The 15614-nt window shown below is 38.2% G+C and overlaps 2 protein-coding genes across 2 annotated transcripts; both read left to right on the forward strand.

Annotated features, from left to right (window-relative positions):
• Nucleotides 1-2389: 2389 nt before the first annotated feature.
• On the forward strand, nt 2390-4032 carry LOC101292730. The gene is made up of 2 exons (XM_004305017.1): nt 2390-3080; nt 3504-4032. Exons 1-2 carry the CDS (start codon nt 2437-2439, stop codon nt 4030-4032), a joined length of 1173 nt encoding a protein of 390 aa, XP_004305065.1. The 5' UTR covers nt 2390-2436.
• A 7404-nt stretch (nt 4033-11436) lies between these two features.
• On the forward strand, nt 11437-14887 carry LOC101295825 (cytochrome P450 734A1-like). The gene is made up of 5 exons (XM_004302456.1): nt 11437-11933; nt 12063-12289; nt 13557-13810; nt 13901-14285; nt 14390-14887. The coding sequence occupies exons 1-5, from the start codon at nt 11636-11638 to the stop codon at nt 14822-14824; spliced, it is 1599 nt and encodes a 532-aa protein (XP_004302504.1). The 5' UTR covers nt 11437-11635; the 3' UTR covers nt 14825-14887.
• The last annotated feature ends 727 nt before the right edge of the window (nt 14888-15614 follow it).

Raw genomic sequence — 15614 nt, forward strand, 5'->3', positions numbered from 1 at the left:
TTGGAGAAATAGATTGTCATCAGTTTGTGATGGAATAAGTAAAGCAAACCTTCGTTTCTCTATTGAACTTTAGGGTCTCAAGCATACAAGTCTTGTAGATGCATATATCCATGACAGCTAGCTAGCTCCACATTCCTGGAATTTTTAACAGGGTACTGTAGAAGTTTAACATGCTAAAACACGTTTAATTCTATTTTCAAGTTAAGAAATACATTCATTCTTGTCGAGGACACATGTTTGAATCTGTAATCTAAGTTGGGGTTGTATTTCAGGGGAGATTTTATTTTATTTTGTTTGTCATATAATGAACTTGTACGTATTTTAGTATGGCCTCTTGCCCTCTTCTCTCGTCTTTTTTCTGGCCAAAACGTTAGTGTTGTTTTTTCTTGAGGAATTGGCCAACACGTTAATTAGTTGGCATTTCAATTCGTGATTTTATCTTTGAATAAGGAGATTTCCAGATAAAACGAAATGCGGTCGATAGTCTCTACAATTTGAATAGTTCAATTTGCTTGCCTGACTCTCTTGCATGCCTTTTATTTTTCTAGTCAATGGGCCGGATTTTAATAGACGCTCCACGTACAACATTGACTGTTCTTGATGATCAATAATCAGAGGGAGTGTTTCTGCCTACTTCAACCTGGATCAAAGTACACATTGACAGAATTAAGTTTAACAACGTACGTCTGGTAAAGATAAATTGTGTATACAGTGTAATGTGCGTAATTTCTAGCAATCTAGCTTAGAGTTGTTATTGGCTCTCAGGGCAAGTTAATCAATCTAGCTAGTCGATCTACATCTACGTACATAACATGTCCTCCATGGCTCCATCAATAAAATACTGATTAAATTTTAGATGTCAATTACATGTCCTCCATCTTCACATTTCTTGTATGATGCTCTGCAATACTGTAAGGCATTGGAGAGTAATCGTTGAAACTTAATAGCCTACCTCTTACTTGTATATATAGGGCATGTTTTGTTATAAAGATATGTTTGTTTTTTGTTTGTTTGTAAGGATGATAACTTTGGCATTCCATCTCTCGTCATACATTTATCTTAGTTTATCACTTTAATTTGGAGCGCGGTTGAAAAACCGAGTGTCAAAATCGATCATTCTCATTTTTAACCGAAGTTAGATAGAAATGTGTTAAAACTATCTAATTAATTGATACATTGTTTTAAGTTTAGGTACCTGTTGGTTCGATTAGACGTTTTCTAAGTTTGGATATCATTAATTTTGGTATGTAGAAGTACAAATAAAGCTGATAAATCCTCAAATCAAGAAGTTGATCACTCTTCATATTATCTAGTAGTTGGATTAGGTGAAATTTAGCTTAATTAAGACTGAAAATTGTTGGGTCCATTTCAATTTTAAGAGAACATTACATCATTACTTCAGTACACAATACGCATTTCCCAGGTGATCGACATCAAAAATCCCAGGTTTAGTGCACCTTTTACGCGTAAGCCCCACAGATTTTGCTTACTTGAAACGGAGACAGAATGTCCTATCTATTCGTTCACTTGCCTTACGTTGTTCACTTATTGATGCTGTTCAAAATTAAGGGACAAAATCCCTGAGTTTTGAGATTAATTGGAACATATTTAGGCTAGGTACGTAAGCAAGATCTATATCTAAAGTAAAAATGTAAAATACGATGTCATCGTTTTGGGGTTAGGGTTGAGGCCAATGGGATGACTCAAATTACGGATTACACTAACCAAAAATGGGCAGATTTGCTTTGCTGATGATGTTAACCAATTAGTCTCTTCTTCTTATCTCCATTCCAAGTTTCCAACATCTGGAAACTATGGAGGGCTGTCCTCATATGCCAATTAGCTTCTTGTTGTGTCACTGATTTCACTAACCACTACGTACCTGAGGTCATTTTGTTTCCATGCTCACTCGTGAGCAACAACACTAAAGTTTTCTGGAGGAATTCAAGGGCCAACAATAATAAAACTGCACTAAATCGATCATATCTTCCAATATATGTGAGCTAAGAGGATTCGATTCGTGCAATAATTATCTTAATTTTGATCACTTAGCCCTCAATTAAGCTCCCTACTTTGGACCACTTGGTGCTAATTTGTGGATTCAAGTTTGAAAACAATGTTATTATTTCTTTAAGTATTAATTGATTAACGAAGAAGGTCCAAATTGATGACCTATATATATAAAATGTGACCGGCTAGCTTGCTTGGACCAACCCTTTACTTGCAGTTTAGGACTAGGACTCTCCAACCTCCTCCCTCAAATTAACAATGGCTTAGCCCTACTCCATGCACATGCAAGCATATCCCTCTATATCTCTACTGGATCTCTATCTCTTCCTGATCTTATTCTTCACCATATGATCTATCTGTAGTTGCCAACACAGATAATAGTTATAATCATATAAATCTTCCATCGTTGCTTCGATATATAGAGAAATGGAAGGAATGAGTTACAGTACTCTGCGAGAACTGGGATGTGGAGGAAGCTTCTCCTTCAGCTGCTCCGACTCCGACTTGAACTTCTCCTCCGCGCTCTCCCATTTCACCGACGACGTCGGCGATGATGTTGTTGAAGCAGACGATAGTAGTGACGTCGACGATGAAGAATCATACATCGAAATAGCACTCGATCATCATCATCACCATCCTAAAGCAACTCATGAGGATTGTGATGGAGACAGGTCAGACCATGTCGATTACTTGCGCATATCTTTCTCGTCGACCTTTCCCTTCCCGGACTTCTCCAACCACACCAACCCTAATACTCAAGACGACACGAACATCGTCTCCGATACGACTACTGACCCAGCTGCAGTAGTAACGCAGGCAGCAGCATCTTCATCATCCACGCCAATATCAGCGTCGTCGTCCACCTCATTGGAAGACTTTGGGGGATCCAATCATGATGTTAGAACCAAAAGGTCGAAATTGCCGGCTGTCAACCGCATAGTCAATACTTTGTTCTTTAGTCTCTGGTCATCGTCCGACACCACCGCCAAGAAAGCTAGTGGTGCTGAGGAGCATTATAGTATTCGTCATCGCCAATCGCAAGTGGACAACGGTGACTTCGTACAGTCCAGGTATGTTGTTAATTTCTTGTTAATTTTTTGGCAAAACATATTATAGATCACCTCACATATACACTACTAGAGCCCCGTTCACCTGGTCAGTAGGTGACCAGAGATTATCTGGTTAACTGCCGTCAAATTTGCTCGATTTTGATCCAAGAGTTGAGACACATCAGAAGCTTTATTATTTCTGTCATTAGATCAAAATCGAGCAGATCCGATGGCAGTTGACCAAATAATCCCTGGTCACCTACTGACCAGGTGAACGGGGCTTTACACTACTAATGCCTGTTTTTACAAGTACCTTAGGTATATTGGAAAATCAGCTGTTATATTATTTACCACTAAACGAACTACTTAAAACAATGTGACATTTAAATAAAAGATACTCATTTCAATGGAGATTGAATCATTTGTTTGGTTGCATCTGCTTAGGAAAGTATCAAACATGAAAACCACAGTCAACGGCGGCATCATGAAGTTGATTTTCAAGTTTCGAGCTATGAATCTTGGAACTTTGGTAGCTTCATTTGTGAAACCCCGAAAAGTTGTTTGTCCTCCTGATCAAGAGTACTGTCATTTTAGTTACGGAGTACGCAAGAAAAAGAAATCAAAAGCTCAGTCGACTCTTCAACATCAGAAGCCCTTGGACAAATTCTTCGTACAAAAGGAGCAGCAGAAAAAACAAGTCAAGATGGACACTTCACGAGAGGTAGGAGGAGGAGGCGAGAAATCCAGAGTGTTGGAGAAAAACTTAAATGCATTTAGAGGGGTTTTAGAAGCTATAGGAAGTAGTATGAGCACAGGCGTTAACCGCAAAGAAAGAAGAACAAGGAGCTGCCCAAGTTCTATCAAGTCCTCCCCAATTCATAAAGAATTTGCAGGAGGTGATCAGAGTAAAATATTTGCAAGAGAAACCTCAATTCAAGCTGCAATTGCCCATTGTAAATTTTCATTGGAATAACCATCTTGATTTTGATTAGCTTTTGAATACCTCGTTTGGATTCTCTCAAAGGGCATCAACGACAATACAGCATGATTTAGAGAGAAATGGAGATTTGATTTTCTTTGTGTGTGTGTGTATCGAGTATTCGATTAAGTGTTGGCTTTTGTTTTTGTCTTCGAACAAGCTCCCAAAGGAGAGAACAGACACGGCTCCTTCTCATCAGCGTTCTAGGCAACGTTTCCATTCAAACAAAGCTACGAAATATAAAAAAACAAAACGCTCCCTCTTTGTTTTTGTTTCTTTTTTGTCAATAACAAAACGGTCACTCACTCTCACTCACTCTTATTACTTCAACAAAACAACAACAGTTTCCGCTTACAGTAGAAAATGAAAACAATCGTTCATGTGAGATTCCCTAGGCTAGTGGACGATATGACACAGGGAAATGCATGCAGTAATACTCACTGTATACACTTGTAAAACATGCATGCTAAGATGCATAGTTGTGACTTAATTACTTGTAAGAAAACATGCTTCATGCTTCATCTCTCACGTCATGGTCAGGTATATTTGAACGGTGGAGGAGCTTCAATTTCTAGCGCTGTGAGGCTATATATGAAACCCTGTTTGATCAGTGAAAGCGTAGTTTCTAAATTGTGAGTGCAGGTGCAAAAGTCGAGGACAACTGAAGTACGAGATGGCAGCAGTACTGTTGATATTCTGGACGGTTCTCTTCATTGTCACCGGGTGTGGCTCGAACCTAGAAGGATTCGATCAGCGCTGTGGAAGCAAGGCGTCAGATCGAGGTCCGCAGAGTTCATCTCTTTTCGGAAATATTTCCGAGATGGAGAAGATGCATTCCGGCCACCGCCAATATGACCGGGAAAGCATCGGAAGGTCGGAATTTGATGAAAGATTGGGCACCTTTACTACACCCAACTCTTCATAATTAAATGGGTAAAGGAGTATGGTACGTATGACATTATGTTATATGTTAGTCGAGAATGATTGACGATATATAATGTACTTGACTTGTTAAGTTGATCTCATGATCATTTCTATTGAATTAGATGCAGGCATGCAGTTTATAAATCTAGTAGTAAAGGGTATGAAAATCCAATATATATTGGCATATATCCTATAAGAGAGCTTAGATCATGCATAATGTTGATTACGCAGGTCCAGTATTCACGTACGCCACAGGCAGCCATCAATACCTCATTACCTTGTTATCAGCGATCCACATATAGTAAAGGAGATTAGAGTGCGCAACGCCACGGATTTGTGTAGACCAGCATATATGAATAAGAACTTCTACGCTTTAACAGGTGATAGCATTTTTCTCACCGACGGAGAAAAGTGGGCATACCAGAGGAAAGTTATCGCCCCTGAATTATACCATGACAAGGCTAAGGTACGTATGTACGTAAGGTACGTAATGAATTGTAATTAATTTAGTATGCAAGGGGGAAAATTGTCAATGAGAGATTTCACATACTGCAGTCTGCAGATATATGGTTACGATTAGAATTTTGGAAACTGAATCATTTAAATGAGAAGCTATTTATTCCATTATGTGAAGCACACACGTATTTATTTGCGTGACGACTAGTATTCTGATAACATATTAGTTGTTGCTGAGGTAAATTAACTAAACATGCCCATCAAGATGGTCTTTACAGGTATATATGTCCCATGGCAATTAGAAGTTTAGAACTAGAAAATAAGAGTAGACAAAGAGCAACCGATAAAAAGTTCTCTCTCTCGCCGCTCTCCAAAACCCTAGGAGAGGCATAAATAAATTTTCAGATCTTGCCTGTCCGGCTGTGCCTCGTTGCCGGCGACGGCCTCTAGCCTAGTTGGCGTACGCTGTGCATGGCCGGACGGGGTTTGATGGAAGAGTTCTCGGTTGGGAGATGATGTTCGGCTGACTCCTCTCTTTTCTTTTCAGCTGAAGGCTTTGTCTAGCCAGGGTTGTGGGTAGCGATCGGAGGTCACCTTGGACTTCTCAGGGACAAGACGAAGGCGAGTGGATCTCAGATTCAGGCGGGTTGGGTCCGATCATCTTGATCGGATTTTGTTTGCAGGTGACGAGAGAGACTTGATCTCTGCCTGGGTCCTCGAAGTTTTACGCGAGAGGTGACGGTCAGTGGCGGTCGGCGGTGTCGTGGTTAGTCGGCGTCTTGCTGCTGGTCCGACAAAGGGTGGAAGGGAAGGACAGTGGTGAGGAAGTTGTTGGGCCGGGAGAATTGGGCTTAGTTTAACTGATCAGTTTCATCAAGCTTGGGCTCTTGGTGTGCAGAAGTTGGGCTAGGGTCCCTATTGGGTTGTGGTTTAGTTTCCGTTTACTTTATTTTTAGTTTTTAGTTTAGACTAGACTACTCGCGGGTCTAGAGCATTTTTCTTAGTAATTGGTTTTGGTCATTAATTAGGTGCTTTGATGCTCTGGGGTAGCCCCCTCTGCGTAGGGTGGTCCTGGACGTGGTCAATAATGATAAGTTGTGGATTTGTCCCTTCCTTCTTATGTCTCGGTGGCTGATTCTCGTTTGCTATCACGGAAAATTTATCATAGTATTTCATCCCATGGTCTTCAGCATAGAGATTGCTTAGTGACTAATAGGTAGGTTTACTAGGTAGTTTCGCAGGATTGCCCTAGCGGGCAGATCAGGTTCATGTTGTTATACTTACTCTTAAGTTGTGATCAATAAAATATTAATGTTCTTGGATAAAAAAAAACTCTTAAGTTGTGATCAATAAAATATTAATGTTCTTGGATAAAAAAAAGAAGAAGGTCTTTACAGGATATGTTGGGTACAATGGTGAAATTTGCATCGTTAACTATTAAAGAAGGGATTAAAGAATGGGAGAGACGTATACAAGAAAACGAGTCGGGTGTTGCGGACATGAGAATTGATGAGGATTTGAGGACCATAGCGAGGCAAATCCTATGAGAGGCTATGTTTGATTGGTTTTACTCCGAAGTAGGCATCCATATTTTTGGGCATATTTCTAAAATGCGTGAAGTATTCGTTGCACCAAGTGTATTCGATGGGTTTTCAAATTTGAGGTTTGCAGTTCATAAGCTCTAGATATAGCGCTCTCTTATGTTACACGTACACATATGCATGTTGGTGTTACTCTCGTTGATGATTGTTCTATCTTTAGTTATTTGCCAATAAGATATTCAATTGAGTTCTACAGATTATTTCCAACACAGAAAAAAAATAAGTTGAGGAGTTTACAGAGAGAGGTGGATGATATGATACTTGAAAAAGTAAGGGATCGTTTGGTTGATATGCAACGGGACGACGCACCTAGAAAAGACCTATTACAAGCTATATTTAAGAGGGGATATAGTACCGAGTACCGACAGGACCGCCCAACTGGAAACAGATAGTTTTATCTTGGAAACTACTTAGAGTATGTACTTCGTAGGAGCTGAGAGCACTGCTACTGCATCAGCAAGGACGTTGATGTTTCGAATTCTATCATTGCACCCAGCATGGCAAGAGCGTATTCACGCTGAGATTGTTGAAGAACGAACCCAAAATATATGTATTTATGTATTAAATGGGTTATGAATCTCTAGTTCATCATAAACATATGACATGCATCATGCATCATAACTCACACAACTCATCTTATGTCATGTGAGAGAGACAACCATATGCCATATGTGTAGGATGCAACATAGTTTTAGGCCTCGTTATTTACACTTGTATAAACCAATGTACATGTTGTAAACCTCAATTCTCATCTTATGTCATGTTAAACTGCATCCACTCATTCACATTTAATACAATCTCCGCTAAAAAAATTACCCAATATTATATACTGTATATACGCTACATTCATTCCATATATACACTAAGGTGACTAAGCCACTCTTGCCTCCTTTACCCATTGATATATACTTGCATCTAAACTAAATTGGATTACTTGCACCTAAACTAAATTGGATGGTTGCTTCTAACTCAATCTTATTTGCATATGTTGGGCTTTGTAAATCAATGGTCAAACTGGCCATATATTAAGTCAACATGTAACAATCATCTTAAAAAAAGAAAAAATCAAAGAAAAATAACTCATTTACTCGTTCAATAGCATCAAACAATAAATTCCAAACAAGCTTTAACAAACATGAAACTAGCTAGGGGCCTTAATGTGCCAAAAAGGAACCATTATAAGGATCTTCACACCCAGATTGCATCATGACCCCAAAAATTAAGGGTCAGATGCTAATGAGTTCAAGCCTGAAAGATTTACAAATACAATCTACAACTTATGCTAGTATCCTGCTGCATATGCTCCATTAGGTGTTAGGAGTTTAGGACTTCAATTTGCCTTGGCCGAAATTTGGCTATGGCGGCTATGGCTTAAATAAAGATAGTACTTTTCCTACTCCTATCCACGTTCTCATTTTTCATTTCTTCAAATTATGAACATTGTCATGTCCTTAAAATGTCTCTCTCGCCTGGACATGGTATGAGGCTCCATGTTAATCCTTGCCAAACAAAAGTTAAGTAGATGGTTCAAAACTATATGGTTCAAAATAGAGGTTGGTTGTCTTTTGGTTTCCTTATTGGACAATACTTGTGTTCGGATTAGCATTTACATGTGCGTCCAAACTCTCATTTATTTACATACTTTTGTCGATGTAAATCATAATTTTAACAGTTCAAAATTTGAATTGACCTCCTCCTAAAAAAAAAAAAATTGAATTAACCTATAAAGATCACCTATGTAAAATTTCAATGTAAACAAACACCGTTTGCTTAGCCAATTGCATTAAACAAACCGACAATTCTGGTGAAAGTTAGTAGTCTCATGATCAGCCGTCTATTTGTTCGATACATTTGGTTGAGAAAACGATATTTGTTTACATCTTTATAGGTTAATTCAACTTTTCAACGGTTATGATTTATATTGGTAAAAATATGTAAATAAGAGAGTCCGGACGCACACATACATACTAGTTCGAATACAAGTATTTTCCTTCCTTATTTCTTTTAAGTAGTTTTGGTGTGATGTCACCTCTTTAGGTGTTTTCTTTTTATTTCTTTATTTGCCATAAAAAGTTTATGTCTTAGATGGAAGGTTCAATTTGGTCCAATAAAATTAGTCTTAATATAGCTAGATAAATCTCCATATATGTATAATGGGTGCTGCTATTTTCACCCTACAGACATATTTTCAACCCAAATTTTCCACTTTTATTCTTATAACTAAAATATTAATAATAAGTTTATTAGTTAAGTTGTTAAACACCCTAGAGTATCTTGGTGACAAAAACGCTCCACAAAACCCGGATATTGTAACTAGGGTTTTTTGGTTTTCCTCCCTCAGTCCAACGACGTGTCCATTGACGCCGTCGTCAGACGGGATTTCTCTTAGTATTGGAAGGTGCGAGGGTAGTTCTATGGCTCTCCAATGCGGTTCGATGAAGGAGATGGACGAAGCGATCACGTATGTGGGGAGATCCAATTCATGTTGGCCGGTTTTGAATGCGGCTCGGATTGATGATGCGTCTTTTTTGTCATAGTTGATGCGTTAACGACGTGGAGTGGTGGCACATGGATAGGAGTAGATCGGAGCTGGAGAGATCATGACTGCTTCGTTATGTTTGGATCGGTTTGACCCGATTTGGATTGCTTTGCTAGGGAGCAATTTGGGGAGGGATTGCTAGGAGGATGTGCGGCCTTTGTATGGCGTGTTACAGAGGTTGGATGGGTGCCGACAACAGTCTGACAACGGCGGTGGGGCGGAGTGAATATCCTACTGAGTTGGGCCAGCGTGTTGTTGGGTTGGATTTGCTTAATGGGCTTTGTCCTTCTTGTTTATGGGCTTGCTGGTTGGGTCTAGGTCCTACTCTTGGGCTTTATTTTCTATTTTTATATATTGGTGTTTTTGGTTAGGTTTCTGAGTTTTCTTGTTTTCGTTAGGTTTAATAAGTCCGTCCTCTTTTGAGCGAGGGTTGAGGTGTTTTGATTTGGTTGGTGCGCTACTTTGGTGGTGTCATTCTTGGGGATTATGTATATATATTTCAGTGATGTCTGATTGTCAACATGAGGGTGGATTGTCTTTGCACGTGGTTTGATGGTTTTTGGACACGGTGTTGAAGAAGGATAATTGGCTCGGTTTATTGTTGGTGACAAGGTTGTATTGTTACTCTCAGGCTTGGGTAGCTTGTGTCGAGCCTAAAATTTGGTTAGGGGTTGAGCTCTTTTGGCTCATGGATGTTGCTTTTAGTGATGGACCCGTAACTACGGATCTTGGTAGGAATGTGTGTTGTGGTGTAAGCATCACAACCGGTCATTCCAATATGATGTAGTGACGGACCATTAACTATAGATCTTGGTAGGAATGTGTGTTGTGGTGTAAGCATCACAACCGATCATTTCAATGTGCTGTAGTGACGGACCCGTAACTACAGATAAATAGGAATGTGTTGTGGTGTAAGCATCACAACTGGTCATTCCAATGTGTTGTAGTGACGGACCCGTAACTACGGATCTTGGTAGGAATGTGTGTTGTGGTGTAGGCATCACAATCGGTCATTCCAATGTGTTGTAATTTCTTTTGATTATTAATGAATTTTCTTCTCAAAAATAAAATAAAACATTAATAATAACATAAAATACATAGAAAACAAAAATTGAACAAAGAAAATAAATGAAAATAAACTAGATAAACTTCTTCTTTGCTTCTTATGCAGATCCTTCTTCCATCTTACGGCTTCACCAGTAATCTGAATCTCCTCTCTTTCTAATTAAATATTTTTCTCTCTAGAACCAATATCTCATTCTCCCTTCAATTTCATTTTGGTTTCTTCCAAAGAATATATTGTTAATATGTAATTTATTTTTTGAGATACATCTGTATTATGAATTTTTGGTCACAACTATTTCATTGGTTTTCTCAATCTTGAGTCTCGATCTCTTCCAAGTTATGTGAAATATTCTAGAGATTATTATCATTTTTTTAGTTTGGTTTGTCTTCCTAATTTGTGATGGAGAGATTATGCTATTTTTTTTTCAGTTTAGGTTTTCTTTTATTAGTTTTGCAGTTTTTATTCTCCTATTGAATTGTATTTAGGGTAAAACTGAAATATTAAGATTTGTAGGGTGAACTAAAAAAACTGTAGGGTGGAAATAGCCTCATCCATGTATAATTTATGGATTGAATGGGTTGTCATTCTTTGGTTCACCATAAACATGTGACTACATGACATGCATCATGCATCACAACTTAAACAACTCATCACACCTTATGTGTCATGTGAGAGAAGTCACTATATGCCATGTGTATAACATGCAATAGTTAGGCCTCATTATTTACACTTGTTTCAACCAGAATGCTTTTGTTGTAAAACTCAATACTCATCTTAGGTCATGTTAAATTATATCCACTCATTCACATTTTATACAGTATCTGCTAAATAAATTAGCCTAGATTACATACCATATATATGCAAACTACCTTCATCCAATATATACAGTACATCACTCTTGCCTCCTTTACCCATTTTCCATTGCTATAAGTTGTAATAGTTTGTGCATCACTTCTCCATTTCTGATTGATCCTCATCATCTCCTAGCAAGAGATCGAGCTAGCTATAGAGATGGAAGTGGATGCTCTACCGATATGGTGGTCTGTTTTGTTTATTGGTGTATCGAGCTTGGTAATGAAATTGCTTAACAAGTTTTGGTTCGAGCCTAGAAGGATTCGAACAGTGCTTTCGAAACAAGGGATTAGAGGACCACCGCCCACCTTCCTTTTAGGCAATGTCTCCGAGATGCAAAAGATTCAATCCGCCCTGATCAACAACACGCATGAAGCGTTGGATAGTCACCGCCATCTCAACCACAATTGGCTTCCTTTTGTATTTCCACATATTTATGAATGGGCAAAAGAGTACGGTAAGTTTAGCTTATGAAGAAATTCAAAGGAGAATTCATTTGATTTAGAATGATTGAGAAAATAAAGTATAAAGAAGATAGACATATCATTTACCAGTTTTACCTGTAGATTAACTTGATAATTTGCAGGTCCTATATTCATGTACTCAACAGGGGTCAACCACCACCTGTATGTGAGCGATCCCGAATTGTTAATGGAGATAAAACAAAACAACTCCCTAAATCTAGGGAAACCTCCATATCTGGGTAAACCACTCCAACCCTTGTTAGGTGATGGCCTTATTCGCAGTAATGGTGAAAAATGGGCTGTACAAAGGAATCTTCTTGCTCCGGAATTCTTCCTTGCCAAGGTTAAGGTAAAGTGGTAAACACACTTTTAGACTCCAAAAAAAAATGAAGTTGTTTTGTAGATAAATAACATAAGTCTCGTTTAGTTTGCGGAAAGTAAGCATCATGAAATGAAAACTGTTTCTTTCCTGCGTTTGGGAATGCTTAAAGGAAAGGGAATAGTTTCCTGAACCTGAAGGGAAAAAAATATAGGGGAAAGTGGTTCATTCTATTGCATTTATTATTCATATCATATTATTTTAATTTATTGATTTAATTAACAACTTTCTATTAGATTTTATTTTTCCTTATGTTACCAAACATCGATCGAAACAAAAAGTTGTCGAGAAACTTCATTTCCTCTCTCTTTCCATTCCTGTGGGAAAGACGAATGGATTACTTTCCTTTCCTTAAATCAAATGAGGCCTTATTGTAGAAGATTCAAATAGATATGCATTCCAACTAGCTAGTAACTAATAACAACCGGGTGTGAGAGAGTTCCAAATCCTTCAAAAGCATTTTAAGAATTGTATGTGAAGTTTTATTTTCACTTGCTCGGAGTTTAGTGTCAGGTAGAAGATATGTGCCTACAAGGCGAGTTGCTTTTGATGATGTACATAGACTACTTTTAGTTTTAGCGTTGTAATAGAGTCGTCTATTTGTACTATACTTTACCTATGAACCTGGGCTATATAGATGGAATATGATTCGTGACATCCAACAAATTTTTTTGACTTGTATATAATTCATAGTAGTTAGTGTTGGTAAATTATTGATTTTTTGTTTTTAAACAAAATGAAAGTTTTTATTGATAATTCGGAGGCCAAATGACTACATATATATGATAACCTCAAGGGTTATATAGAACCATTACATTTGAATTTGATGCTCACTTATTCATAAGCACAGCAGAGTGTACAAAAATTAGAACAATAAAGATACTATAGAGTTAATAATTTAATACAACAATAGTTTTTTTTTTTTTTTTGAAATTTTTTTAATACAACAATAGTTGTTATATTATAAGTTAGATGGCCACACACTATGAACGTCGATCAAAAAAGAAAAAGAATCTGGTTTTTCTTACAAGTTTCAACATCTCAGGTTTATTCTTGTACATTATTCTCTCTCTTTTGGTTAACAAAGCCTATTATTTGTATACGGTAGAGAATCAAGGACAATACATTATACATACCAATTCTATTTATCGTCGAACTGTTAGAAACTGTATTAGATTGATAACCTAGCGGGTTGATCGAGCACCATATCTGACTGAAAGAGTGAAGCATATTGTAGGGCATGGTGGGTGTGATGGTGGAATCTACAACATCAATGATCAATACATGGGATTGTCGTATACTAGAAAGCAAATCTGGCATTGTGGACATGGAAGTCGATGACGAGTTGAAGACACTATCTGCAGATATCATATCAAGAGCATGTTTCGGCAGTTCTCACTCCTTTGGAAATCAGATACTTGAAAAGATTGCTCAAATGGTGGACATTTTGGGGAAACCAAGCTTACTATATGGCTTTCTTGATTTTAGCTGGTTAGCTAATTTTATTCTTTTTTGACCTTTTATATAATTAGTAATACTAGTTAGCCCATGTTTCTCTAATTTCAGATGTTGTTCCTGCAGGGTGCTTCCTAACAAGAAGTTATGGAATCTAAGGAAAGAAGTGGACTTTATGTTGCTCAAGTTAGTGAGGGATCGCCAGGTTAAACGACAATCAGGTGCCGCAACAGAAAATGACCTATTACAAATGCTACTCGATATTGCTTCTACTAACACCACTGACATTCCTACACGTCGAAGAGAAGCTTTCATTCTAGACAATTGCAGAACTATCTACTTTGCAAGCTCTGTAGCCACTTCTCTTACGGCATCATGGACCTTGGTGCTTCTGTCGCAGCACCCCGAATGGCAGGACCGCATTCGTGCGGAGATCGTTGAGGTTTGTGGGGGTCCGGATAAACTCCATCATTGCTTGCGCAACCCGGACGTGTTGCGCAAGTTCAAAGTGGTACAAATTCCTCAGATTCTTATATTCATGTTTCATAATCAATGCGTGTCAAATGTTCGAATAAGTATACTCAGAATTGCTTCTACATTTATCAATTTATGCAGCTGACTATGGTGATTCAAGAGAGTATGCGTCTTTATGCATCTGCAGTTCTACTTGTAAGAGCTGCCCTGGAGAATGTGAAGTTGGGCAACCTTGATGTGCCAAAAGGCACTATCATCCAGGTATGCAGTGCTACATTACACCGCGACCCTGAAAATTGGGGTCCGGATGCTGATGAGTTTAAGCCGGAGAGGTTTGCAAATGGGATATCTAATGCGTGCAAGCATCCCCAAGCTTATGTGCCATTTGGTTTTGGGCATCGAGTGTGCATTGGACAGACTTTTGCTATAACACAACTGAAGATAGAGCTCTCTCTAATCTTGTCCAAGTTCGCATTTTCCCTTTCTCCAAACTACCGCCATGCACCTTCTCACAAAATGTTACTGATGCCTAAACATGGAATCAGACTCCTTGTTAAGCCTGTGCAAGCAGGCTAGAGAAATATGTAGTCATCCCAGGTTGTCTACATGTCCTGAAGTGACTAGCTTGGATTAGATTTGAAATAAAAGAATGCGGACCTATAAGTCCACACAGTGTAAACTTTTCGGATCCTTTTCAATGTTCTTGAGTTTGATCTGTCTCTCTTTAGGTTGACGATGACAAAATCAAAAGACCAATGTGGAGTCCATGCACATAGTGCAATTTAAGCTTGAAAGTGATCTTTTACCATTTACGTTGCTCCTAGTTTTCGACTCCATTATCTTCTCGAAAAAAAAAAAAAAAAATTCAACTCCATTCTTTTGAATTATTCTTAGTTGAAGTTGAGGTTTGAAGTTCTTTCATAACTCGATCATAGATTCGTAAGTAATTATATTGTTCATTTTCTGCTATTTGGTTTTCGTTTTCCCTTCCTCCGAAGTATCGTCATTCTATATATCCACAAAACTGTATTGATGTCTGAACATGGAATCCGACTCCTAGTTAGACGTGTGCAAGCTAGTTCTAATGAAGTAAGTACGTACTTGTTTTTGCAAACTATCTGCATGTCAAAAATTTATCTGGAGCTAGATATGCAATAAAAGAAGAATTCCGAAATACATCAAACTAATCTTTTTTCCATTTACGCAAGTCATTTTTATTGTAAAGTTGTACCCGTTTATTGCATTACATTATATTTCTCATGTTTGGTTTGTTCTTGGTCCTTCAGACTTGGGCATCACCAGGGCCGGCCAAATATTATAATGAAGCTTGATTGTAAAATACTGAACATGGTCAGTGAGCCGTGGC

Source organism: Fragaria vesca, linkage group LG6, assembly GCF_000184155.1.
Source record: "Fragaria vesca subsp. vesca linkage group LG6, FraVesHawaii_1.0, whole genome shotgun sequence".
In the NCBI taxonomy this organism is placed as follows: Eukaryota; Viridiplantae; Streptophyta; class Magnoliopsida; order Rosales; family Rosaceae; genus Fragaria; species Fragaria vesca.